General features: G+C 45.3%; 1 protein-coding gene across 1 annotated transcript in view; it reads right to left on the reverse strand.

Annotated features, from left to right (window-relative positions):
* Positions 1 to 209: 209 nt before the first annotated feature.
* Positions 210 to 26833, reverse strand: part of LOC142049491 (transcription factor RFX3-like) — a 39984-nt gene continuing 13360 nt past the window's right edge. The window contains exons 3-8 of the mRNA XM_075077256.1: positions 24122 to 24243; positions 22722 to 22834; positions 21773 to 21888; positions 21200 to 21354; positions 1269 to 1366; positions 210 to 950 (exon numbers count right to left, since the gene is read on the reverse strand). Of these exons, the coding sequence (XP_074933357.1) occupies positions 537 to 950; positions 1269 to 1366; positions 21200 to 21354; positions 21773 to 21888; positions 22722 to 22834; positions 24122 to 24243 (1018 nt within the window). The 3' untranslated portion in view covers positions 210 to 536. The remainder of the gene's footprint in view (positions 951 to 1268; positions 1367 to 21199; positions 21355 to 21772; positions 21889 to 22721; positions 22835 to 24121; positions 24244 to 26833) is intronic.

Raw genomic sequence — 26833 nt, forward strand, 5'->3', positions numbered from 1 at the left:
TCTGCATCCATCTGACATTCTTAGTCTCCCTTTCACAAGCTCTCCCATTCTCCTACCCTCTCTCACTCACTGTCTTGGCACCCGCCTCTCTCCCTCTGCCCCCTGCCCTTGGTCTCTCTCCATCTTGGGCTCTGCATCTCTATTTCTCTCGATCACTCTCTCAGTCTCTGTGTGTGCACGGCTCTCTTTCAGCCCCACCCTCCCCGCCCTTTCTCTTCCCCTCCCCCTCAGACTTGGACACCCTGCCTCCCTGTTGCAATCACACTTCTCAGTCTCCCTCTGTCTTGGTCTTAGCCCCCGCTCCCTCTCTGTGCTACCCCACCTAGCTCTCTCCCCACCATCTCTGTACTAGAGATATAGTATCTGTACTAGAAATATGTAGAAAACAGAAATAGAAATCTGTACTAGAAATAGTGCTGTATGATCAATATTTTTTATGGAAGAACAGAAGCTATGCTACTATCCAATATTTCATCTTCAGGCATTGTTCATGCTGTTCATTATAAGAACACATGTACTCTACATTTCCATCTGCATTAAATAAAAATTGGCAGAATGCATGGTCTGAAAGATAAGAAACCTTCAGAGAAAATGGAAATAGATAATGGATCGGAGGTTTTGTTTTCCTTATGGCCAAAGTGAAGCTGGAAAGTTTCAGCTGAATCACTGCATATATAAAAATCAACAAACTGTTCCCACTTTGCTTTCTTGATGGAATAATAAGAAATAACAATCAAAATTAAAAATTTGGGGGGAAATAACAATTTTTTAAAAGTCTGTTTTTTAAAGCCACGGTTTACCTGTACATTGGCAAAATCAACACGGTTGAGATCACTGAGCATCTGGTTGATCTGAGAAGTGTTCTGAAGCACAGCCCGAGCTGCCTGAGCCAGGTGATTAAGAGATGTGTATCTTCTCAAAGTCTGGGCAAAGGCACTTACAGCGGCAACCTATGAAGAAAGCCATATATCTTAACACATTGTACTTATCAACAGGTCTTCTGTTAAATCTATTTTAATTTTAAAATTGCTGTACTAATTGATGAGCTCTAAGGTATTGCAATTCACATACAATGGAACAAATGCAGGTTTTCGTATTAATTTTTTTTTTTGCAAAAAAAGTTATTTCCAATCCAATGTTTCAAGTTTGAAGTTCAACCTAAATATGAGATTTAGCATAGAAGTTAAAATGCTGCTACTTTTACATCTTAAATAGCATCTAGTGTACAATTGCGTAAAGTGAAGAAAATGGCAGTAAACTTTGTTTACCTTGGTTTGTATCATTCTCTGTGGAATATTGTTCATGGCACTGGAAAGCCAACCTTCAAGGCTTTTTGCAAAATTGCGAATGGCTTGGGTCAAGGCACCTAAACATTAAAGAATACAAATAAAATTAAAAAGATAGCAAGGTGCCTCTCTTGAAACCTTTTGCATCCTCAGTATTTAAATATTCCACACTCAGCTCTGCTGCATTTATTGGCTGTGCTGGTTTTGGCTGAGATAGAGTTAATTTTCTTCATAGTACCTAGTATGGGGCTATATTTTGGATTTGTGATGAAAACACTGTTGATGGTAACACAGAGATGTTTTAGTTACTGTTGAGCAGTGCTTACACAGAGTCAAGGCCTTTTCTGCCTCTTACACCACCCCACAAGTGAGTAGTCTGGGTGTGCACAAGAAGTTGGGAGGGGACACAGCTGGGGCAGCTGAATCCGACTGACCAAAGGGTTATTCCACACCATATGACATCATGTTCAGTATATAAAGGTGGGGAAGAAGAAGGAAAGGGGGGGACATTCAGAGTTTTGTCTTTCCAAGTAACCATTACACATGATGGAGCCCTGCTTTCCTGGAGATGGCCCTAAACACCTGCCTGCTGACGGGAAGTGGTGAATTAATTTCTTGCCTTGCTTTGCTTGCGTGGGCTGCTTTTGCTTTACCAATTAAACTGTCATTCTCTCAACCCACAAGTTTTCTTACTTTTACCCTTCCGATTCTTTCCCCCATCCCACCGGGGGGGGGGGGGAGTGAAAGAGCAGCTGTGTGGGGCTTAGTTGTCAGCTGGGGATAAACCACAATACTGGCTCAGAGGCTTATCCAGTCTATGTTCAGATGCCTCCCAATAAAAGAAGGATGTTGATAAACTGCAGTAAGTTCAGTTGAGGGACACGGACATAATCAGGGGGCTGGAGCACATACCTTATGAGGAGAGACTGAAGGAACTAGGTTTCTTCAGCCTGGAATAGAGAAAGTTTAGAGGGGACCTAATAGCAGTCTTTCAATAACTACAAGGCAGCAAGAAGATGGAGTCAGACTCTTCACAATGATGCATGGCAGGAAGGTGATAGACACCGAGCATAAACTAAAAAGAGAGGTCCTGACTTGATAGGAAAATTTGTTTCACCTTGAGGACACTTAAGCAGTGCCAATTCACAGCCCTTCATTGGACTCTCTCCAGTATGTCCATGTCTGTCTTGTACTGGGGAGCCCAGAACTGGACACAGGACTCCAGGTACGCAGTACTCAACTGGTGCTGAATAAAGGGGAAGGATCACTACCTGGACCTACAATACTTTGCCTAATGCAGCCCAGGATACCATTGGCCTCCTTTGCAGCATGGGCACACTGCTGGTTCATGTTCAACTTGGTGCCCACCAGGACCCGCAGGCCCTGTTCTGCAAAGCTGCTTTCCAGCTGGCTGTGTCGTGTGTCCATGTGTGTCCCGGCATGTACCAGTACATGGGGTTGTTTCTCCCCAGGGGCAGGACTTGGTACTTCCCCTTGTTGAACTGCATGAGGTTCCTGTCAGTCCATTTCTCCATCGTGTCGCCATCCCTCTGGATGGCAGCACGACCCTGTGATGTATCAGCTACTCTTCCCAGTTTTGTGTTATCAGCCAACTTGCTGAGGGTACGCTCTGCCCCATCATTCAGATCACTAATGAAGATGTTGAACAGTGTTGGACCCAATATTGACCCCTGGGGTACACTGCTATTTACTGGCCTCCAACTAGACTTTGTGCCACTATGACCATGGGATCCTCTTTGAGGATGGAGGACTACTAGGGAGAGACAGGATCCACATGACCAAGTGGGGCACAAACAGCTTTGCCGACAGGCTGGCCAACCTGGTAAGGAGAGCTTTATGCTACGAATGGTGGGGAAGGGATGACCAGCAGTCAAGTGAGGAAGTCATAGACTGGATGGGCAAGCAAAGGATGTGGGGTAAACAGGAGGGACCTCATAATCAACAAAACCAGGTTGAAAGTGGACCACTTCAAGCATACCTCTCCTACGAGGACAGGCTGAGAGAGTTGGGGTTGTTCAGCCTGGAGAAGAGAAGGCTGCGGGGAGACCTTATTGCGGCCTTTCAGTACTTAAAGGGGGCTTATAAGAGAGATGGGGACAGGCATTTTAATAGGGCCTGTAGCAATAGGACAAAGGGTAATGGTTTTAAACTAAAAGAGGGTAGATTTAGACTGAATATAAGGAAAAAATTGTTTACAGTGAGGGTGGTGAAACACTGGAACAGGTTGCCAGAGAGGTTGTGGCGGCCCTATCCCTAGAAACATTCAAGGTCAGGTTGGACGGGGCTCTGAGCAACCTGATCTAGTTGAAGATGTCCCTGCTCACTGCAGGGGGGGTTGGACTAGACGACCTCTAAAGGTCCCTTCCAACCCAAACCATTCTATGATTCTATGATACGCACATAACTAAGGAAGTGTCAGGAGATCAGCATTTTGGGAAAGCTTTCATGCCCTTTTGGGGAAATTGGTATGACTGGGTGCCTCTCTGAAGTGCCTGCACACAACATGGGGAAAACCAGAAGGAATTAGACATCTGTGAGCATTTTGCAGGGCTACGATCTCAGGGATCACAGAGGTATTATGGGATGGCTTATACAATTGGAGTGCTGCAAGGGATGGATACAGAATCCTTAGGGAAAACAATCCAAGAAGGTGCTCCATGTGAAAGAGGAGCTGGAGTGCATGGAACTTTGCCTGGGGATGGATGATAAGCCAGTTGAGAGCTTAAGGGTCCGGGTTAGATGACATACCAACGTGGGTGATGTTGTGGGTATCTGATACAGACCGCCCGATCAGGAAGAAGTAGATATAAGTCTTGTGGTGGGCTAACCTTGGCTGGCTGCCAGGTGCCCACCAAGTCGCTCTATCACTCCCCCTTCTCAACAGAACGGGGGAGAAAAATGCGATGAAAAGCTCGTGTGTTGAGATAAGGACAGGGAGAAACAGGCTCAGCTTGGGGAAGATTAATTTAATTTATTGACAATCAAACAGAGTTGGATAACGAGAAATAAGAACAAATCTAAAAAAGAAACCCCTTCCTCCCAACCCTCGCTTCTTCCCAGGCTCAACTTCACTCCCAGCTCTTCTACCTCTTCCCCCTGAGCAGTGCAGGGGGATGGGGAATGGGGGTTGTGGTCAGTTCATAACGCTTTGTCTCTGCCTCTCCTTCCTCCTCACGCTCTTCCCCAGCTCCAGTGTGTGATCCCACCCACGGGAGACAGTCCTTCACAAACTTCTCCAACGTGGTTCCTTCTCATGGGCTGCAGTTCTTCAAGAACTGCTCCAGCATGGGTCCTTTCCACAGGGTGCAGTCCTACAAGAATGGACTGCTCCGGTGTGGGTCTCCCCACTGGGTCACAGCTCCTGACATTTTTGTTGGCAGATATTGGGCCTGGGTCCTATGTAACAGGAGACTGACTTCTAGTAAGCTCTAGCAGCTGCTAACAAGCTTTGTCAGCTATTCTTGATCAAAGGGTACTTTGTGCTTTTTTGTTTCTAGATGACTCTGGACTAGGGAGGGTCAAACACACTTTCAGCATGGTGCTAGGGAGGACATGTATAAGCGCTGGGCCTAGAATGTAATGAAGACAGTAGTTTGTGCAGAACTTAACACAGAATGGTTCCAGAAACTGTACTTAATCAGTGTATATATGCTCATTGGGTCTGGCTGGGATGGAGTTAACTTTCCCCATAGCAGCCCTCATAGTGCTGTGCTTTGTATTTGTAGCTAGAAAGGTGTTGATAACACACCAGTGTTTTGGCTACCGCTGAGCAGTGCTCCCACAGCATCAAGGCTGTCTCTGCAAAATGCCCCACCCCTTACCCCCAAAGGACAGTAGGCTGGGGGTGGGCAAGAGGTTGGGAGGGGACATAGCCAGAACAGCTGACCCAAGCTGACCAGAGAGATAGATATTCCAAAACATATGATGTCATGCTCAGCAATAAAAGCTGGGGGGGGGGGGGGGGGCGGCCTTTGTTATTGTCTTCCGGGGCAACTGCTACATTTACGTTTACATTGTGTGGCTGCACATCGCCTGCTGATGGGAAGTAGAGAATAAGTCTTTTGTTTTCCTTTGCTTCCACGTGTGGCCTTTGCTTTTGCTTTTGCTTTATTAAACTGCCTTTATCTTGACTCACGAGGGTTTTTTCCATCTTATTTTCTCCCTCCCAGTCCTGCTGAGTAGGGGGAGTGATAGAGCAGCTTGGTGGGCACCTGGCAGCCAGCCAAGGTCAACCCACCACAGTCCTTTTTTAGGTGCCCAACATGGAGCACGAGACAATGGCAGTTTTGAACTAAGCATGCTATAGCTATAGTAGTCATTAAGTGACAAGCTTCTGTGCGGGTCATGGAGTTTGCTGGCTGCACTGCTTATCTCTTTATTTTGCTGAGCTTGGGAACACGTGAATACAAACAATGGCTATGTGCTTTGCCCTGACATTGATGCCCTTACCATGCTGGGGGAACTACCTTGTGGAGATGATGAGGGAATACATCTCCCTCTTCCTAACTGGGATTGATTTGGGTGGTCTTATTATGCAGGCTCCGGAGGTTGTTGTTCACCCTTACGTGAGCTGTTTAATACTACTAATTAACGCTATTGGCATATTGTGGGGCTTGCGCAATCTCATAACATCACAGAATCACAGAATCACAGGTTGGAAGGGACCTCAGGGATCATCTAGTCCAACCTTTCTAGGAAGAGCGCAGTCTAGACAAGATGGCCCAGCACCCTGTCCAGGTGACTCTTGAAGGTGTCCAACGTGGCCGAGTCGACCGCTTCCCTGGGGAGATTATTCCAATGGTTGACTGTCCTCAATGTGAAAAATTTCCCTCTGGTGTCCAATTGGAATCTCCCCAAGAGCAACTTGTGTCCATTCCCCCTTGTCCTCTCCATGTGACTCCGTGTAAAAAGGGAGTCCCCATCTTCTTTGTAACTATCCCTTAAGTACTGGTACACGGTGATGAGATCCCCTCTGAGCATCCTTTTCTCAAGGCTGAACAAACCTAGTTCTCCCAGCCTATCCTCGTATGGCAGGCTTCCCAGTCCTTTGATCATCTTGGTGGCCCTTCTCTGGACCCCTTCCAGCCTGTCCACATCCTTTTTGTATAGAGGGGACCAGAACTGTACACAGTACTCCAGGTGTGGCCTGACAAGCGCTGAGTAGAGTGGGATGATGACTTCTTTATCTCTGCTGGCGATGCCCTTTTTGATGCAACCCAGCATCCTGTTGGCCTTCTTGGCCGCAGCAGCACACTGTTTGCTCATGTTGAGCTTCCTGTCCACCAGGACCCCCAGGTCCCTTTCCACAGAGCTGCTCTCCAGCCAGGTGGATCCCAGTCTGTGCTGCACTCCCGGATTATGTTTTCCCAGGTGCGTGACCTTACACTTGTCCTTGTTGAACTTCATAGGGTTCTTGCTGGCCCACTCTTCCAGCCTATCCAGATCTCCCTGCAGAGCAGCTCTCCCTTCCGGAGTGTCTACTTCCCCACTCAACTTGGTGTCATCAGCAAACTTCATCAGGCTACACTTGATGCCGTTATCCAGATCGCTTATAAAGATGTTGAATAACATTGGGCCCAATATCGATCCCTGGGGGACTCCACTAGTGACAGGTTGCCAGTTTGAGAAAGAGCTATTTACCACCACCCTTTGGGCGCGGCCTGTCAGCCAGTTCCCCACCTACTGCACAGACCACTTGTCTAGGCCATAACACATTAATTTCTCCAGGAGGAGACTGTGGGGGACCGTATCAAAGGCCTTGGAGAAGTCCAGGTAAACAATGTCCACCGCCCGCCCCATGTCAACCAGGCAAGTCCCTTTGTCATAGAAGGCCACCAGGTTTGTCAAGCACGATCTGCCTTTAGTGAAGCCATGTTGGCTTTTCCCAATCAGGTGCTTCCATTGACTTGTGATGGCCCCCAGGAGGATTCGTTCCATAACTTTCCCGGGGATTGAAGTAAGGCTGATGGGCCTATAGTTACCCGGATCCTCCCTCGAGCCCTTCTTGTAGCTAGGGGTAACATTTGCCTTCCTCCAGTCCTCTGGGACATCCCCCGTTCTCCACGACTTCTCGAAGATTATGGAGAGTGGCCTTGCGATGATGTCAGCCAGCTCTCTCAACTCCCTCGGGTGGATGGCGTCAGGGCCCATTGATTTGTGGGGGTCAAGCTCCTGTAGTAATTCATATACTAACTCTTCCTTCACCGATGGTGGGTCGGTGTTTGGTTCAATTGGCAATTTTGTTCCCAAAGCCTGGGACCCTACAGTGCTGGTAAAGACAGAGGTGAAGAAGGTGTTGAGGACCTCTGCCTTTTCTGCATCATTGGTGATTGATTCTCCTTTTCTGTTTTACAGTGGGCCTATGTTTTCCTTCTTTTTCTCCTTATGGTTGACATGTCTGAAGAAACCTTTCTTGTTATTTTTTATGTCTACAGCCAGTTTCAATTCAAATTGGGCTTTTGCTTTTCTAACTGCGTCTCTGCACTCTCTGGCTATGCCCTTGTAGTTCTCGGTGGATAATCCTCCACTTCTCCATTTCTGGTGTGCTTCCCTTTTGGATTTGAGTAGACCCAGGAGGTCATGGTGGAGCCATGGGGGCCTCTTGCTCCGCTTACTTCCCTTTCCTTTGTAGGGGATAAATTGGCTTTGTGCTTCCCATAGAGAGTTCTTGAAGAATTCCCAGCTCTCACTAGCTCCTTTGTATTCCATGGAAGCTTCCCATCGAACCCCTCCCAACTGAGCCCTGAGTGAACTGAAGTTTGCTCTTCTAAAATCCAGAACCCTTGTCTTAGAGCTGACCTTCAGCACACTCAGCAGGATCCCGAACTCCACAATATTGTGGTCACTGCAGCCAAGGCTATCACTAACCGAGATATTACAAAGCAGGCTTTCTCGGTTTGTGAATAGCAAGTCCAGCAGCACCTCCTTCCTGCTTGGCACATCTAACATTTGTATCAGGAAACAGTCCTCTATACATTCCAGGAATCTGGTGGATGCCATGTGAGCTGCCGTATTGTTCTTCCAGGAGATGTCTGGGTAGTTGAAGTCACCCATCAGGACCAGGTTCTGTTGGCCAGAAGCTTGCTTTAGTGCCCCAAATATTGCTTTGATGGCTTCGTCACCGTGGTTAGGAGGTCGATAGCAGATGCCCACTGTGAGGTCCTGCTTGGAGACGACCCCTCTGACTTTAACCAAGAGGCATTCGATAGAGCAGTCGCAATCACCATAGTTGACTTCGATACGTTCAAGGTGTTCCTTGATGTAGAGTGCAACTCCTCCACCTCTTCTACCTTGCCTGTCTTTACGAAAGAGCTTGTAACCGTCCATTGCGATCCCCCAGTCGTTTGAGTTGTCCCACCATGTTTCAGTTGCTCCTATGACGTCATACCCTTCTGAGTGGGCACGGAGCTCCAGTTCCTCCTGTTTGTTACCTAGACTGCGTGCATTCGTGTACATACACTTGAGGTGTTTACTCTTTTGTTTCACCTCTTGGGAGACAGCTAAGGAACCTTTATCACCACACTGCTTGGCCTGACTTACTCCCCCGTTGGATGTGCTGGTGTGAGCGTTTTCTCCACGGATCCCACCCCCCAAATCCTTCAGTTTAAAGCCCGCCTCACCAAATTAGCCAGCCTACTGCTGAAGATTCCCTTACCCCTTTTAGACAGGTGGATTCCATCCCTCCCTAGCACGTTGTCGTCATTGAAGAACACCCCATTGTCATAAAAGCCAGACCCCTCACGGTGGCACCAGCCACGTAGCCAGGAGTTGATATACATTATGCTCCTGTTTCTGGCTGCTCCCTTCCCTCGAACTGGCAAAATGGAAGAGAAGATCACTTGGGCGCCAATGTTTTTCACTTGCTCCCCCAGGGCTTGAAAGTCTTCCTTGATTTTACCCAGGTTGCGGCTCTCGGTGTCATTTATGCCTACATGAAATAGTAATAGCGTATAGTAGTCTGTTTTCCTGATGAGTTGTGGCACCCTCTCAGCGACGTCTCGGACCTTGGCTCCTGGGAGGCAGCATACCTCTCGTGACTCCCTGTCAGGTCGGCAGATGGGTGCCTCAGTACCCTTCAACTGAGAGTCACCCACCACGAGCACTCGTCGTTTCTTTTTACGATGTCCACTGTGTGTTGCTGGTACAGTTTCTATCTCTGCCTCAGCTCCTCTAATACTGCACAGCCTCTTAACCGTTTCCTGCAATTCAGCCACCTGACGTAACAGGTAATCAACCTGTGCACACCTCGTGCAGGTACTTACCTTTTCATCAGGAGGGGTGTTTGGGCATTTGCCGCAACCCACTGCCTGTACTGACGTGTCCTTTCTTACCAGACCCGCCTGGGTGGATGAGACTGACATCTCGGGGGCTTTCGCTGAATGAACAGTGGTTTTAGCTCTGAGGCGAGTGCCCACCATTTTGCCCGAGGCCGAAGCACTTGCCTGAGCTGTGGACCTACAAGCGGGCTGTGGCGTCCCTCCTGCTCGCCCTGCCAGTGTGAACTGCTGCGCAAACTGCCACGCCACGCCCTTCTGACGCGCCACGCCCTGTTTGCCGCACTCCAGGTAGCTCGCTCTCCCTAGGGGTTGTTTAAATCTCCCGACGTTGCTTCTGGCAACGCCCCACGCCGCGTCAGCTGCACGTCAGCCTCGCTCGCGAGAGCTGCCGGCTCCTGACGGGTCCCTCTGCTCACCCCCGGGCTTCTCGGGTACGAGGAACTGCTTTGCCTGCACCGATCTAGCGCTGAGCCACGGGACTCCCCCTTGCCGCCGCTGAGCTCCTCGCCGACTGATGTCCTCTGGGACATCCCCCGTCCTTCAGTACTTCTCGAAGATTATGGAGAGTGGGCTCACAATGACGTCAGCCAGCTCTCTCAACTCCCTCGGGTGGATGGCGTCAGGGCCCATCAATTTGTAGGGGTCAAGCTTCTGTAGTAATTCATGTACTAACTCTTCCTTCACTGATGGTGGGTCGGTGTTTGGATCAACCGGCAATTTCGTTCCCAAAGCCTGGGCCCCAACAGTGTTGGTAAAGACAGAGGTGAAGAAGGTGTTGAGGACCTCTGCCTTTTCTGCATCATTGGTGATTGACTCTCCTTTTCCATTTAACAGTGGGCCTATGTTTTCCTTTTTTTTTCTGGCATCAGAGGAGAAGAGGCATGAGAAACAGTGGACAAGGAGGTCAGTGGGTCCATATCATCAATTAGTAAGGAAGGAGGAGGAAGGGTTTGATCAGGAAGCCAGTCCTTCAGCAAAGAAACAGGAAGAAGTGGTGAGACAAATCAGACAAGAGGGAGAAACCACCCTGTCCCTGACCTCAAAAGAACTTCAAGGCATGCGGAAAGATTACAGCTGCCAAGCAGGTGAGTGGATTGCTGCCTGGCTGCTCCGATGCTAGGATAATGGGGCCAACAGTCAGCAACTGGACGGTAAGGAAGCCCAATGGCTGGGATCCCTTGCTAGAAACCGGGCAATTGAGAGAGGACTTGGAAAAGAAAGAGGCAGCAGTTTGCAGTCACATGATATGGAATATCCCTTTGGCCAGTTTGAATCTGCTCTCTTAGCTGTGCCCCCTCCCCTCCCGGCTTCTTGTGCACCCGGCAGAGCACGGGAAGCTAAAGAAGTCCTTGACTAGTATAAGCGCTACCTAGCAACAACTAAAACATCGGTGTGTTAGCAACATTATTTTCGCACTAAGTCCAAAGCACAGCACTATACCAGCTACAGTGAAGAAAAATTAACTCTATCCCAGCTAAAACCATGACAGTTTTTCAAAGTTCTTCCTCACTGTTAATTTCTTTTATGGTAATATTTATTAGGAAGATATGTGACAGAGTAGGTTTTGGGGATTATATCCATATTCCTTCCCTCCCCCTTCCCCCCAATACTGAAAATCAGGAAAAGAAAAAAAGATGAAACTCATAAAAATAGAATTATCAGTTTACATCCTTACTAAATTAGATGCATTTTCCCATATTTTTTTTTGGCCAGCTGCTGTTGGTACCTTTCCGATTATCCAGAAAAAAAGAAAACTGCAAAGCAGTACTTGCAAATATTTTCCTGAGTTGCTTCTTACAGCAGAGCTAACAGAGGCAGCCAACAGATGTAGCACTTTGCTCAGAAGGGGGCCAGAAACTGCAGAGAACAGCCTCCATGTCCTGAGCAATGGTGTTAATGTGTCACAGGGCACCACCTCCAGCTATTGGAGCAACTACCTCTATAATGTCAGAGGCCTCAATCCAGACCAAACTTCCTAGGGAGGATGCAGGTCTCAGAGTACAGTGAGTGCCTGGGGTCTCTCACTGAGGCTGTGGCAGAGGGAGACAGTTTCCTTGCCTGCAGAAGGTGTGCAGTGGTACGGGGTCTGTGTTGCCAAGGAGGTGCAGGAAGAGGTCAGCAGACTGTGTGGTATCAGAGGTGGTGAGAAAGAGATCAGTGGGATCTTTTTCAAGACCCTGCAGCCTGAACCCTCAGCTCTATTGAAGGAGGATCAGGTGGTCTGTGCTTATTGGGTTAGGAAATGGCAAAGGCTGGAAGCTTGGGACTTCTGGCAACAGGAAGAAGGCGCCTGCTCCACCTGCATATCTCCAACTAAAGAACAGGTTCAGTACCCTCGCAGCAGATGAGGGTCTGGGAACTCTGTCCAATGAGGCATCTGAGCTAGCTAAGCCTGAGCCACGCAGCAGCACCAGAAGGAAGCGGCAAGTGATAATAGTGGGAGACTCCATGCTGTAGGGGATGGGGGCCCACATCTGACCTGCTGTGTTGGGAGGTTCACTGCTTGCTGGGGGTTGGATCTGGGATGCTGCGGAGATACTGCCAAGATTTGTCCGACCCTCGGACTATTCACGAATTGCGAATCTTCATGTGGGCACCAACGGTACTGCCAGAGGAGACCTGGAGCATATCAGGTGTGACTACATGCATCTGGTGGCGATGGTCAAGGGCATGGGGGCTCAGGTGGATTCCTCCTTGACCTTTAATCTATGAATGATTCTTGATCTTTGACCAGTGTTTTTTTGATTAAAGGATTATGATGTATGAGGATCAAAAATAAATAAAAATTAATAATTTTAAATAGGATAAAAGGGTTAAGATGTTATGAGGATCATAATTTACAACATCCTGTTGTAAAAGAAAACCATCTTTACCAACAGGCCGGCCAACCTGGTGAGGAGAACTGTAAACTTGAAATGACAGGGGAGGGAGATGACGACCCATAATCAAGCGGGGGAGTGGTGGAATGGGTTGGAAAGCACAGGAAAAACTGAAGAGCGAGAGCTTGTAATCAGCAAAACAGGGCTGAAGGGGAGATGCTCTGTTGGACGCAATTCTTACAAGCAAGGAAGCTTTCCTTACAATTCTTACAAACTGTTTGGTGGTGTGAAAGGTTGGGGAGCAGGCTGGGCTGCATTGACCATGAGGTGGTGGAGTTGAGAATCCTGAGAGGAGGGAACAAGGCAAATGGCAGGATCACAACTCCAAACTTCAGGAGAGCAGACTTTGGCCTGTGCAGGGACCTGCTTGGAAGAATCGCATGAGAGACAGTCCTGGAGAGCAGAGGGGTTCTAGGAGACCTGCTTGATATTCAGGGATCTTCTCCTCCAAGCTCAGGAATGGTCCATCATGACGAGCAGGAAATCAAGCAAAGGTGACAGGTCTGCATGGACGAACAAGGAGCTCCCGACTAAACTCAAACATGAAAAGGAAGCATACATGGGCTGGAAAAAGGAGCAAGTGACCCAGGAGGAATGCAGACACACTGTCCAAGTGTGCAGAGATGGGGTTAGGAAAGCCAAAGCCCACCTGGAGTTGAAACTGGCGAGGGATGTGAAGGGCAACATTAAGGGTTTCTACAGGTACATCAGCAGCAAAATGAAGACCAGAGAAAATGTGGGCCTGCTGCTGAATGGGGCAGGGAACCTGATGACAAAGGACATGGGAAAGGCCGAGGTACCAAATGCCTTCTACACCTGAGTCTTTACTGGTAAGGATTGCCTTCAGGAATCCCAGGCCTCTGAGACTAGAGGCAAAGTCTGCAAGGAAGAATCCCCCCCAACATTTGAACAAATTGGAGATGCACAAGTCCATGGGACCTGATGGGATGCACCCATGAGTGCTGAGGGAGCTGGCTGATGTCATTGCGAGGCCACTCTCAATGATCTTTGAATGGTCATGGTGATCAGGGGAGGTTCCTGAGGACCGAAGAAAGTAAATGACACTCCAGTCTTCAAGAAGGGCAAGAAGGAGGATCTGGGGAACTACAGGCTGGTCAGCCTCACCTTGATCCCTGGGAAGATGATGGAGAAAATAATCCTGGAAGCCATTTCCAAAGAAGGTGCTTGGTAGGAATCAGCACGGATTTAAGAATGGGAAATCGCCTTAAGAAAGGCTGAGAGACTTGGTTTTGTTCAGTCTGGACAAGAGAAGACTGAGGGGGGATTTCATCAGTACCTATAAATATCTAAAGGGTGGGTGTCAGGACAGTGGGACTGGACTCTTTTCAGTGGTGCCCAATGACAGGACAAGGGGCAATGGGCACAAATTGGAACACAGGAAGTTCCAGCTAAACATGAGAAAAATCTTCTTTATTGTGAGGGTAACAGAGCAGTGGAACAGGCTGCCCAGAGAGGTTGTGGAGTCTCCTTCCCTGGAGACATTCAAAACCTGCCTGAACGCGGTCCTGTGCCCCCTGCTCTAGGTGTACCTGCTCAAGCAGGGGGGTTGGACGAGATGATCTCCAGAGGTCCCTTCCGACCCCTACCATTCTGTGATTCTGTGAAATCATGCCTGACGAATATGATAAGCCTTCTACAATGAGGCACCTAGCTTGGTGGATGAGGGGAGAGCAGCAGGTGATGCTCCTTATCTTGACTTTAGCAAGGCTTTTGACACTGTCTCCCATAACATCCTCATAGACAAGATGACAAAGTACAGGTTAGATAAGTGGACAGTGAGGTGGACTGAAAACCGACTGAACTGCCAGGCCCAGACAGTTGTGATCAGAAGTGTAAAGCGCAGCTGAAGGCCGGCCTCTAGTGGTGTCCCCCGGGGTCGATCCTCGGGCCAATACTGTTTAACAACTTCACTAATGACCTGGACAATGTGACAGAGTGCACCCTCAGCAAGTTTGCAGATGATACAGAATTGGGAGGCACGGTTGACAGACCAGATGGCTGTTGTGCCATTCAGAGGGACCTCGACAGTCTGGAGAAATGGGCAGGCGGGAACCTCATGCAGCCCAACAAAGGGAAATGCCAAGTCCTGCCCCTGGGGATGAATAACATGATGCACCAGTACAAGCTAGGGGCTGACTGGCTGGAAAGCAGCTTTGCAGAGAAGGACATGGGGGTCTGCCCCGGTTTCAGCTGGAAGAGAGTTAAATTCCTTCGTAGTAGCTAGTATGGGGCTATGTTTTGGATTTTTGCTGGAAACAGCGGTGATAATGTGGAGATGTTTTTGGTTGTTGCTAAGTAGCGCTTACACTGGTCAAGGACTTTTTCAGCTCCCCATGCTCTGCCGGGTGCACAAGAAGCTGGGAGGGGACACAGCCAGGACAGCTGACCCAAAACTGACCAACGGGATATTCCATACCATATGACGTCATGCTCAGTATATAAAGCTGGGGAAGAAGGAGGAAGGGGGGGACGTTTGGAGTGATGGCGTTTGTCTTCCCAAGTAACCGTTACGCGTGATGGAGCCCTGCTTTCCTGGGGATGTCTGAACACCTGCCTGCCGATGGGAAGTGGTGAATGAATGCCTTGGTTTGTTTTGCTTCCGTGCGCAGCTTTTGCTTTACCTTTCAAACTGTCTTTATCTCAACCGATGAGTTGCCTCACTTTTACTCTTCCGATTCTCTCCCCCGTCCCACCAGGGGGCAGTGAGCGAGCGGCTGCGTGGTGCTTGGTTGCTGACTGGGGCTAAACCACGACAGGTGGCTGAACGTGAGCCAGTAACGTGCCCTCGCAGCAAAGGAGGCCAATGGTATCCTGAGCTGCATTAGGAACAGTGTTGACAGGAGGTTGAGGGAGGTGAGCCTTTCTCTCTACTTGGCACTGGTGAGGCCACACCTGGAGTCCTGTGTTCAGTTCTGGGCTCCCTGGGACAAGAAAGACATGGACATACTGTAGCAAGTTCAGCAAAGAGCCACTGCAGTGATGAAGGGATCAGAGCATCTCCCATAGGAGGAGATGCTGAGAGAGCTGGGATTGTTTAGCCTGGAAAAGAAAAGGCTCAGTATTTAGACATCAATGTGTCTAAATACCCGATAGGAGGGTGTGTTGAAGATGGAGCCAAACTCTTCTCAGTGGCCCCCAGTGACAGGACAAGAGGGAATGGGCACAAATTGAAACATGGGAAATTCCATTTAAACTTAAGAAAGATCTTTTTTACTCTAAGGGTGGTCAAACACAGGACCAGGTTGCCCAGAGAGGTTGTGGAGTCTCCATTCTTGCAGACAGTAAAAACCTGACTGGACAATGTCCTGAGAAACTTGCTCTGGATGAACCTGCTTTGAGCGGGAGTTGGGAGGGGGTTTGGACTAGACAGTCTCCAGAGATCCCTTTCAACCTCAACTATTCTATGGTCCTGTGATTACACTTGAAGTCACCATGGGAGAAGGTGTCATTTACAGTATCAAAAATAGCCTTGCTAGCTACAAGGCTAGCTGAGGCTCTATGTCTTAAAATATTAATCTGACACTATAAAGTGATTATTGTTTGGTCCACGGAAAGGATATAAAGCTTAGTATTGACAAGGAATATACTGGACTGTAAATAGGAAATTTCTTTTTAATATTTAACAGAACATACGAAACATGCAATAAACGTTTTAGGAAGGAATTTAAACTACAGGTACCACTTCCAGGAAGATCAACCTGAACTTTGCAACTGATAAGATGTTAAACCGGGGGGATCCCAGATACCACGCTGGAACTGATAGGAATGATAGAACTACACAAACTGATGAAGGGACTTGCAGGGGGAAGGGGAAGCAGGGAGAAACAAAGAGGGGGGGATAGACAGAAAGGGGGATAAAACGGGCCAGTCATGGGTAAAACGGGGCCGGTCAGTACGCTTCTCTGGCTGAGCCCTGTGCCTGATCACTGCAGTCTGGCCTACTTCCTTATATTTTCTTTCAAAATCGTTTCTTAACTATCACTCTGCTTAATCTCACTCTCTGTCCCCTGTGTATGTATGCTGCAAGGAACAGGTGCCAGCTGCTGGTGAGACCTCTCTGTGTGTGTGTGAGTGAAATTTGGTGCCCAGCTACTGGAGTCAGACTGGGGGGTGTCTGGACAGCTTGTCCAGAAAGATGCTGTTGAGGGACAGTATCAAAAGCCTTACTGAAATCCAGAAAGACTACATCCACTAGGCGGGTGACCCTATCATGGAAGGATATTGAATTAGTTAGACAGGACTTTCCCTTTGTGAACCCATGTTGACTGTGCCTGATGATTGCGTTGTTCTTTAAATGCCTTTCAGTAGTACCCAGTATGATCTTCTCCATAATTTTTCCAGGAACTGAGGTTAGACTAACAGGTCTGTACCTTCCTGGGTCTTCCCTCATGCCCTTCTTGTAAATTGGAATAACATTGGCTACCTTCCAGTCAGCAGGGACCTCCCCAGACTCCCAAGACCTTTGGCAGATGATCAAGAGGGGTCCTGCCATAACATCCGCTAGCTCCTTCAGTACTCTGGGATGAATCCCATCAGGCCCCATGGACTTGTGAACGTTCAGCGGATACAACTGGTCCTTTACAATTTCAGTGTCCACAAGTGGAAAGTCACTGTTCCCGCACTCGTGGTCCTCCGGCTCAGGGGACCGGGCAGCCCAAGGTCTATCAGTATTATTAAAGATGGAGGCAAAAAAAGCATTGAATGACTCCGTTTCTTCTTCATCCCTATTAGTCAGGTGACCATCTTCAACAAGTATTGGTCCAATGTTTTCCTTAGACCTCCTCTTGCTATTAACGTACTTAAAAAAGCCTTTCTTGTTGCCTGACACAACACCGGCCAGTTTCAACTCTAGTTGAGCTTTGGCCTTTCATGTCTTCTCCCTGCATATACAAACCACAGCTCTTCCTGCGAAGCCTGACCTTGCTTCCAGAGATCATACTATTTCTTCTTTCCCTTGAGCTCCTTGAGGAGTTCCCCGCTCAGCCAAGCTTCTGCCCCACTTGCTTGACTTTTGGCACAATGGGATCGCCTGCTCCTGTGCTTCTAAAAGGTGGTTCTTAAAGACTGACCAGCACTCGTGGACTCCTAAGCCCTCAAAAGCAGATTCCCAGGGTACTCTGCTAAGTAGCTCCCTGAATAGCTTCAAGTTGTCTCTCTTGAAGTCCAGGGTAGCAGCTCTGCTGTCCTTTTTTCTCATTACACTGGAAGTTTTAAACTCAAGCATTTCATGACCACTGTGGCCAAGACAGCCACCTACCATCACATCTCCCACGAGTCTTTCTCTATTCACAAACAACAAGCCTAGGAGGGCATCTTTCTTAGTTGGCTCACAGAGTATTTGTGACAAGAAGTTATCTCCCACAAACTTCAGGAATTTCCAAGACCTGCTCGTCACAGCAGTATGATATTCCCAGTTGATGCCTGGGAAGTTGGAATCTCCCATAAGGACAAGGGCTACCGATCCAGAGATTTCTCCTAATTGCCTATAGAATAACTCATTGGTGCTATCATCCTGGCTGGGCGATCGGTAGTAGACACCCCCTACAACATCTCCTTTGTTTGCCACCCCCCTAATCCCCACCCAGAGACTCTCCACCACATCACCGCTAACTGTAAGGGCTGTACGATCAAACCTCTCCCTTACATATAGTGTGACACCTCCACTTCGCCTGCCCTGCCTATGCCTCCTGAACAGCCTGTAGCCCTCCATCCCAGCACTCCAGTCGTGGGACTCATTCCACCAAGTCTCACTAATACCAATGCTATCATAGTTCTGGGAGCTAACCAACACTTCCAGTTCCTCCTGTTTGTTTCTCATACTGTGTGCGTTGGTGTACAAGCATTTCAGATATGCTCCTGAGCTCTAAATCTAAATCTACCCTCTTTCAGTTTAAAACTGTTGCCCCTTCTCCTGACACTACAGGCCCTGGTAAAAAGTCTCTCTCTGCCCCCTTTATATATTGAAAGGCCGCAATAAGGTCTCCCCGAAGCCTTCTCTTCTCCAGGCTGAACAACCCCAACTGTCTCCACCTTTCCTCATAGGAGAGGTGTCCCAGCCCTCTGATCACTCTTGCGACCCTCCTCTGGACCCACACTAACAGAACTGGATGTCCTAGAGCTGGATGCAGTACTCCAGGTGGGGTCTCACCAGAGCAGAGTAGAGGGGGAGAATTGACCTGATAGCCACGCTTCCTTTTAGGCAGCCCAGAATGCGATTGGCTTTCTAGGCTGCAAGCGCACATTGCCGGCTCATGTCCAGTTTTTCATCCACCAGTATCCCCAAGTCCTTCTCTGCAGGGCTGCTCTCAATACATTCATCCCCCAGTCTGTATTGATAGCGGGGGTTGCCCTGACCCAGGTGCAGGACCTTGGACTTGGCCTTGTTGAACCTCATGAGGTTCACATGGGCCCACTCCTCAAGCCTCTCAAGGTCACTCTGGATGGCATCCCGTCCCTCAGGCGTGTCAACTGCACCACTCAGCTTGGTGTTGTCTGCAAACTTGCCGAGGGTGCACTCGATCCCACTGTCTGTGTCGCTGATGAAGACATTAAACGGTACTGGTCCCAGTACAGACCCCTGAGGGACACCGCTTGTCACTGGTTTCCACTTGGACACTGAGCCACTGACTGTAACTCTTTGGACGTGGCCATCCAGTCAGTTCCTTATCCATCTCACAGTTGATCCATCAAACCCATATCTCTCCAATTTAGTGGCCAGGATGTTGTGGGGGACTGTATCAAAGGCTTTACAGACGTCCAGGTAGGTGACATCCGTAGCTCTTCCCTTGTCTACCGATGCAGTCACTACCGATGCAGTCACTCCATCGTAGAAGGCCACTAGATTAGTCACCCACGATCTGCCCTTGCTGAAGCCATGTTGGCTGTCTCTAATCACCTCCCTGTCACCCTCTTCCAGGAGGATCTGCTCCATGATCTTGCCGGGCACGGTGGTGAAACCAACTGGTATGTAGTTTCCAGGGTCCTCCTTTTTACCCTTTTTAAAAATGGGTGCAATGTTTCCCTTTTTCCAGTCACTGGGGACGTAGCCTGACTGCCATGACCTCTCAAATATAATGGAGAATGGCTTGGCAACTTAATCAGCCAGTTCCCTCAGGACCCTGGCATGCATCTCATCGGGTCCCATGGACTTGTTTATGCTCAGGTTCCTCAGGTGGGCTCGAACCTGATCTTCTCCTACGATGGGAGGAGCTTCTTTCTCCCAGTCCCTGCCCTGAGGTTCAGGGGCTTGAGAGATGTGGGAAGGGAGATTGCCAGTGTCAGGGTGATTGAAGTCCCCCCAGGAGGATCAGAGCCTGCAAGCATGATGCTTCCTGTAGTTGGAGTAAAAATGCTTCATCAACATCCTCCCCTTGATCAGGTGGCCTGTAGTAAACACCAGCCACAAGGTTTCCTTTGTTGGCTTTTCCCTTATTTTTACCCATAAGCTCTCAACCATTTCATCACTGTTTTTCAGAGACAGCTCTGTGTAGTCAATACGTCTTTTTACATAGAGGGCAACTCCCCCACCTCTCCTTCCTTGCCTGTGCTTTCTGAAGAGTTTATAGCCATCGATTGCAGCGCTCCAGTCGTGCAATTCGTCCCACCAAGTTTCAGTGATAGCAATGAAATCGTAGCTTTCCAGGTGCACAGTGGCTTCCATCTTTTCCTGTTTGTTACCCGTGCTGTGTGCATTGCTATAGAGGCACTTTAGTGGGCCTATTGACTGTGTCACCTTTTTAGAGGAACACAGCCTAATTCCTTTGAGGCATTTCACAGGTGTTTCCCTGTTGGTTCCTAATATTTCTTTTATAATTTCTTTTAATATTATATATATATGATTAAAATTTCTGTTTAATATTTAACACAACTTACAAAACATGCAATAAATGTTTTAGGAAGGAATTTAACCTTCCTGGAAACCAATTTAAAATAATTTATTACCAGAAGTAGCCATAAAAAAAATGCCATGCTTGAGCAATGATGAATACTATAAAATCAACTTTGAAAAGAAATCTCTATTCCTGATAACGGTCAGTTGGCCATAATACTAGAATCAATTGATGAGTCCTTCATACTGGAAATAGAACAGAAAGTATAGTAGACTGGAATAATAAACAAGGCTTAAAATGTTTGACAATGTTATGTTGGTTTAATAGGTACCAAAACTGATAATTTTTAGCAGCCACTGACAATACATAAATGTTTAATTATCCAAAAATGAAATTACAAAGCATATACATTTTGATTTTTTTAACAACTAGAACTTTTATATATAAAACTTAAACTAAAGCCTACTGAAGTCAGCGGAATGACTGTCTGACATTAATGGACTCAGGCTGAGGGCCATAGTGCATTCACAGCTGTCAGGTAGACTAGAGCCAGTATGTAAAGGAACCCATTTTTATCTTAAAATTAATAAAAACTTAGAATTTGTAGTGACAAAAGCATATTCCATAGGGAAATATATTCTGAAAACCTCTGGAGACTTTCCTAAATCTGATGAAATATCCACTCTCCTTTTCTTTAAATACAGTGCTTACATCAACTCCAGTACACCTTCCTACTCAACAGAATTAAAGAAAGATGACACACACTACATTCACATCCTTCCAAATCATTCCCAAAAGTTTCACGAGGCACAAAAAAATCACCACATAAACCAAACCAAACCAAACCAAAACACAGTCTTATGAGATGTTATCCGTGTTTAACTTACTAGGAATAGGTCTAAGGACATCAGGAATGAGAATCTCCACCAAAGCCTGGTACATCACATGGTCACAATTACCCATCCATTTCAGAATAGACTCATTTTTGCACAGAGTGATCAGTTTTCCTTTTGGAAGTCGACTTTCTATTTCACTCAGATTGCTGGCGTGAATAAATGTAACAAACGAAAATGCATTTATATACAGATAAGAATAGTACAATGGACTTTGAAATTTATTATTTAATAAAAACTTTATAAATGTATCTATCTGTTACATCCAATTGAAACTCTAACTTCTTCATATGAAACTGGATAAAAATGGCCTCCAAAGTTCTGCTCCAGCCCATAAATTATGCAGAGGTCCTTGCAATTTAAATGAACTGGACCGTATATTGTGAAAAGATACTTCAACTAACAGCAGCCTGTATGCCAAATAGCTGACAACACAAATTGAACCTGAAAAACTACCGATATCAGAAAAAGTTCTTAGCCTATATGTAAAACTAAGACTTTCTTTGATTTGACTTCTGCTGTTATATTATGATGGTGAACAGTAAGCAAGAAGAGACATTTACTGACCTCAGATCAATAATAGCTGTGTCGTCAGCTGGAGCAGAGGGAGAATAGCGCCAGAAAGTTTGCCACAATTTTTCTATCAGGCTAAACTGAAGATTCACAACAACATCCACTATTGCCTAAAAAAAATATAAAACAAGTGCAGATAGTATTCTACCTCATCCCCTCCCCCCCCGCCCTAACTCCTCCCAGGGGCATAGCTCCCCCCGGTCATTTTGCAGAAAAAATAGTAAAATGAATGATTATAAATAAACATATAATGTCCTTTTTAATAACTTTTTAGCAACAAATTTTCCAGTTGTCCATACTAGTGTGGACAGAGACTCAGATCAGGCCAAGTGCAAATGCAAGGAAGCCTCCAGAAAAGAGCCTAAGTGCATATACCAGGTGAATTCACCTAAACAGAACTTTTAACGCTATTACAAACACGAAGGAAACCAGCTATTTCATGAATTTTTTTACTTCATTACACGTTTTAAAGCACCTTCAACAATAACTTTAAAACACGTTATTCAATATGAAATGTGGCCTTAAGTTCTTAAACAACCTGCTGCTTCAAAACTTGAAGAAAAAAGTGAGTTTGTTTTTAACATAAACATTAGAAATAACAGTTTAATCTGATTTCAACTCCTATAAACAAAAGCAAAACTCTGTGTATATATTATCTAAAGTTCAGTTTATCTAAAATTCTCAAAACCTACACATGATTACATTCCAGTATTGGTATTCTATTACATGTTTTTTCCTTTCCCTGTAAAGAGAGAAATTCCAGCGAAGTCGTTTTGCAGATGTCCTTTCCGATGGAATAAGCAAAATATTTGAGGAGCACATCAGATACAAGTAGGCTGGCTGTAATGTGTTTTGTGTCAGTCATCCTATTGTACTGATTCTCACTAGAAGACATGAATTTTCAAAGAATGATGATTTATGTGGAATGCCTCTTTTCTCTTACCTCACAGTGCTCTCGGTAAAGACTTTGCAGTGATTTTATGTCCTCAAGGGTAGTACCATCTGGCAGAGAAGATATTTCAACTTCTCCAAACTCTGGAAGTACTCGAGATGCATCTGTTTCCATAACAGAAGAAAGCTATTGTGAATGGTGTCAACTACAGGTCGATTAGAAAACATTTAAGGATGGTGTAAAGAAATAAAGTCTTGAAGATCATAATGCCCAAAGAGGAATGTCTTTCATATTTAATATATTTTAAAGTTGCAATGCAGTTGTGAACAAACCAGCTAGCAAAAGGAGATGTTAAATTATTCTTGACGGATAGCAGATAAAAATGATTGCACATACGTATTGTACCTGTATATAAAAACAGGTAAGACACATTTTCAGAATATGACAGGATGAAGCAGAATATTCATGTCAGTATATAAGAGATTAATATATTTTAATAGTTTTTGTTTTGATCAACTGAATAGGGTTTTTTTTGCATTGTCATGCATGTTACAGTTTAGTAGACTCAGCAGCATATATTTATTTGAAATTTACGAGACTTTCAACTGTAGCCAATACGTGCTTTTACTATTTCTCATAAACGTTTCCAAGAGATACACTGTTATGGGGGGAAAAAAATACACTGTCAACTGGGGGTGGGGGGGTGGGGGGCAGTGGAAGGGAAAATTCAAAAACATACGAACTATAGCCTAAGGTTTCCAATGATTTCAGTAACAGCAAGGTTGGGCCAAAGGATGTAGTGCTTCAAAATCCCAATAGATGAACTCAAAACTAAGCGTACAATTATTTCAGTAACACATTTAATAAGCTTTTTTACGTTAGCAAATTACTAAATTGCTATTTGCTTCCACAACTGAGAAATCAATATGCTTAGCTACATCAATGAATGCACAAAATGCACATTTTTAAACACAAACCTTGGGTTTCTGGTTTTAACTATTTGGTTCTTTCCATTTATAATGTTGCAGGACAAACTCAATACACCTTCTTGTCAATGGTCAACACAACTGCAGTGCAAAAATATAATTCCAATTTATGTGCATATTCAAAAAAATTGGGAAGCCAGTGGAAATTAATGAGCTTTTAGGCAAGATTTTCAGCATGCATTTTTGTATAAAATGCTTCATCACAATTGCATTGCAATATATTTTGATCTACCATGCAAGTAGATTTTGTACATTTTTTCTTTTATATCTGCATTATGCATATTAAATATTTCAGAAGTCTTACAATAGAGAACATATAGCTTCTATGAGTATGTTTTTGTTCTGTTATCAGTGAGAATTTTAAACAGGGCACCATAGCTAACTATTGTATTTGTATGACTTGATGTTCATGGCAATAATGGGGTTTATTTTGTTTATACAACAGTATAACACATCTTTTCATACCTAAAAACTGTTGATGATGTTGTCTTTGGGCAATTATGGTTTGTTCAGCAGATGTGCCTGTCTGTTGACCACTTCCTGTGAAACCATCTGCAACTCCATCCGCTTTCTGCACAGGCTTGCACCTACAAAATTATCAAATACAAAATTATTCTTTATGTTCACTTTTTTGTAAGTGCAATATCACACTTTGTTTTGCCTGATTTCTCAGTCTCAATATACGGTTTTGCTAGTTCACACACAAGAAAAAAGTAACATCAGAATAATTGTAGTAAGGAAAGGTAGAACATTGGCAATGCGTTATAAAATTCGTAAAGCTGATAGCACAGCACAACTACCAGTTTCTTGTGGAATTTAGTTTAAAAACTATACCACTAAGACCTAAAGCTCATTTACACTAAACAGAAACACTATCTTTCCTTTTCCAAAGGACTTGCCTTCCCAGGAATCAAGTAGCTCAAAAATAAGGTTTAATCACCTTAAGAAGGGCCATGTATCCGTTTGGAGACAAAGGAATTTAAATAATTTTAAAATGTAACAAACTTCTCATGAGCTCAGAAGGTCTGAGAAGGCTACTTAGACTTAAACTAAGTAGCTGAACCAGGGGAGGTTCAGACCTGGTACTGGGAAGCATTTCTTTACAGAAACAGTGGTCAAACACTGGAACAGGCTTCCTAGAGAGGTAGTCTCTAGGACTGTCAGTGTTTAAGAGGCATTTGGACAATGCCTTTAATAATATGCTTTAACTTTCAGTCAGCCCTGAATTGTTCAGGCAGTTGGACTGGATGAACATTGTAGGTCCCTTCCAACTGAAAATTTCTATTCTATTCTATTCTATTCTATTCTATTCCAAACTCTTCACCAGTCAAGTCACAAAAGCTTTTAAAAAGGATAAAAAGGGCAAAGATACAAATAGGAATCCTGGTTTGGATGGTCAGATGTTAAGACCATCACACTGACAGGCTGAAGATTCTGCCTGCCATCTCCAACGCAACTGAAAATTAATTCTGCCCCAGCTCTTAGTGATAAGAACTTGGAAGCTTTGTCCTTCTGAAGTAGTCTTGTAGCCAGAAGAAAACTAGAGAAACCTTGGTGCAGAATGCAATGCATGTGAACTGTCACCCAAGTCTGAAATTGCACTGTGCAGATTGTAAAGCTTTGTATTAACTTTAGAAATGTCAACGAATTCCACTCTGAAAACGGTCCTCTTAAGAAGCAGTTGGGTCAGCTGTGAGCATGTTCGCATTTTGATCTTATTAAACTGATAATAGGAATGCTCTATGTAACTACTTAGATTTTAGTTTATGAGAAAGCTCCCATAAGAAACAAGCATCCAAGATTCTGGTCATTCCAGACATATTTAACTATACAATAACATCGGACGTGGAATATACAAGAAGTATACTATTCCAGAGAAGGCCTCTTGGCCTGATTAACATAAAGTATGATAACTTCAAGAATGTTAATACTTGGGAAAAAAAAAAATCCCTTCTGTCATCATCTTAATCTCTAGGACTTTTATATGAAGTTTGGTTATTGTAAAGGCCCAGGATAAAATCCCAGGCCTGCTGAAATCAACAGCACAACTGTAATCAACTTTAAGAAGATTAATCTCTAGTATCACGGTAGCATTGAACTCTTACAGAAAGACTTCTCATCACTTGATAGATCTATTTGCAATCCAAAAACCTCATTTTGTAAGAATTTTTACCTTTGTTCTCATTATACTTTATCATTAAAAGCACCCAGCTGAAGATCAATTTCTATAAATATTTGCAAATCAAAATCAGCATGTTCACATAGTTCCACTAGTTTCTACAAAATGTATTATTTCACAAACATTTCAGCTCTTGGAATAGAAACCAAAGTGCCTTGCATGCATAAAAGTAACAGTCCTCTGAGTTTCTGGGGTTTAGGGAGAACTTCAGCAACAAAAAAAAGCTAACTTAATCTGCTGGTGCTAGGAGTCAGGACTGTCCTACCACTTGACCCAATGTGCTTTATGTAAAAAATGTTGGGGAAAAGTCTTAATTCTGGCATTATTACAGGTGACATTATAGGAGTCAGTTTCAACAGCATCGGAAAATAACTTGCAAAATGCAACTGAGGAATGAAAAAAAGAAACGATTCTTTTTCAGGTGTTTCAAATGAAACTTGAGCAGGGTTGTTAAAAATTTTAGATTTACTGTCTTTTACGGACAGGAGAAGGTGATGTTTTTGCAGTTCAGGCAATGAGAGGCTTCCAGAATTCCTGGCAAAATCCTCTGTTTATACCCAGGTTACTCTTTGTGTTTTCAATTACAGACAGGGGAAAATGTTACTACGACTGATCTGTACAACTACTTAATGGAAGAATTTGGCTTTTCTAAAATTATCTGACCTTTTTTCCTATTTCAACTTTGATTTTTCCAATTCTTTTTTTAATTAACTGCTAAGAGAAGAGGCACTGAAAAAAAATAACCAACCTTTCATAAATATAACAGCTTTCAAAAGAGGCTTAGCTTTACTCAAGAAGAAAAGAACTTTAATTTTATATAGCTAAATGTAAGCACAATAAAAGTTTGGAGAGTCTTTAGATAACAACAAACATTCTAAAGTTCTCATAGAATCATAGAATGTCCTGAGTTGGAAGTGACCCACAAAGATCATGAAGTCCAACTCCTGTCCCTGCACAGGACAAGCTATGGAAAATAGCTTTGAAAAGCTATGGAAAAC

This window comes from Phalacrocorax aristotelis, chromosome W (genome assembly GCF_949628215.1).
Source record: "Phalacrocorax aristotelis chromosome W, bGulAri2.1, whole genome shotgun sequence".
NCBI lineage: Eukaryota > Metazoa > Chordata > Aves > Suliformes > Phalacrocoracidae > Phalacrocorax > Phalacrocorax aristotelis.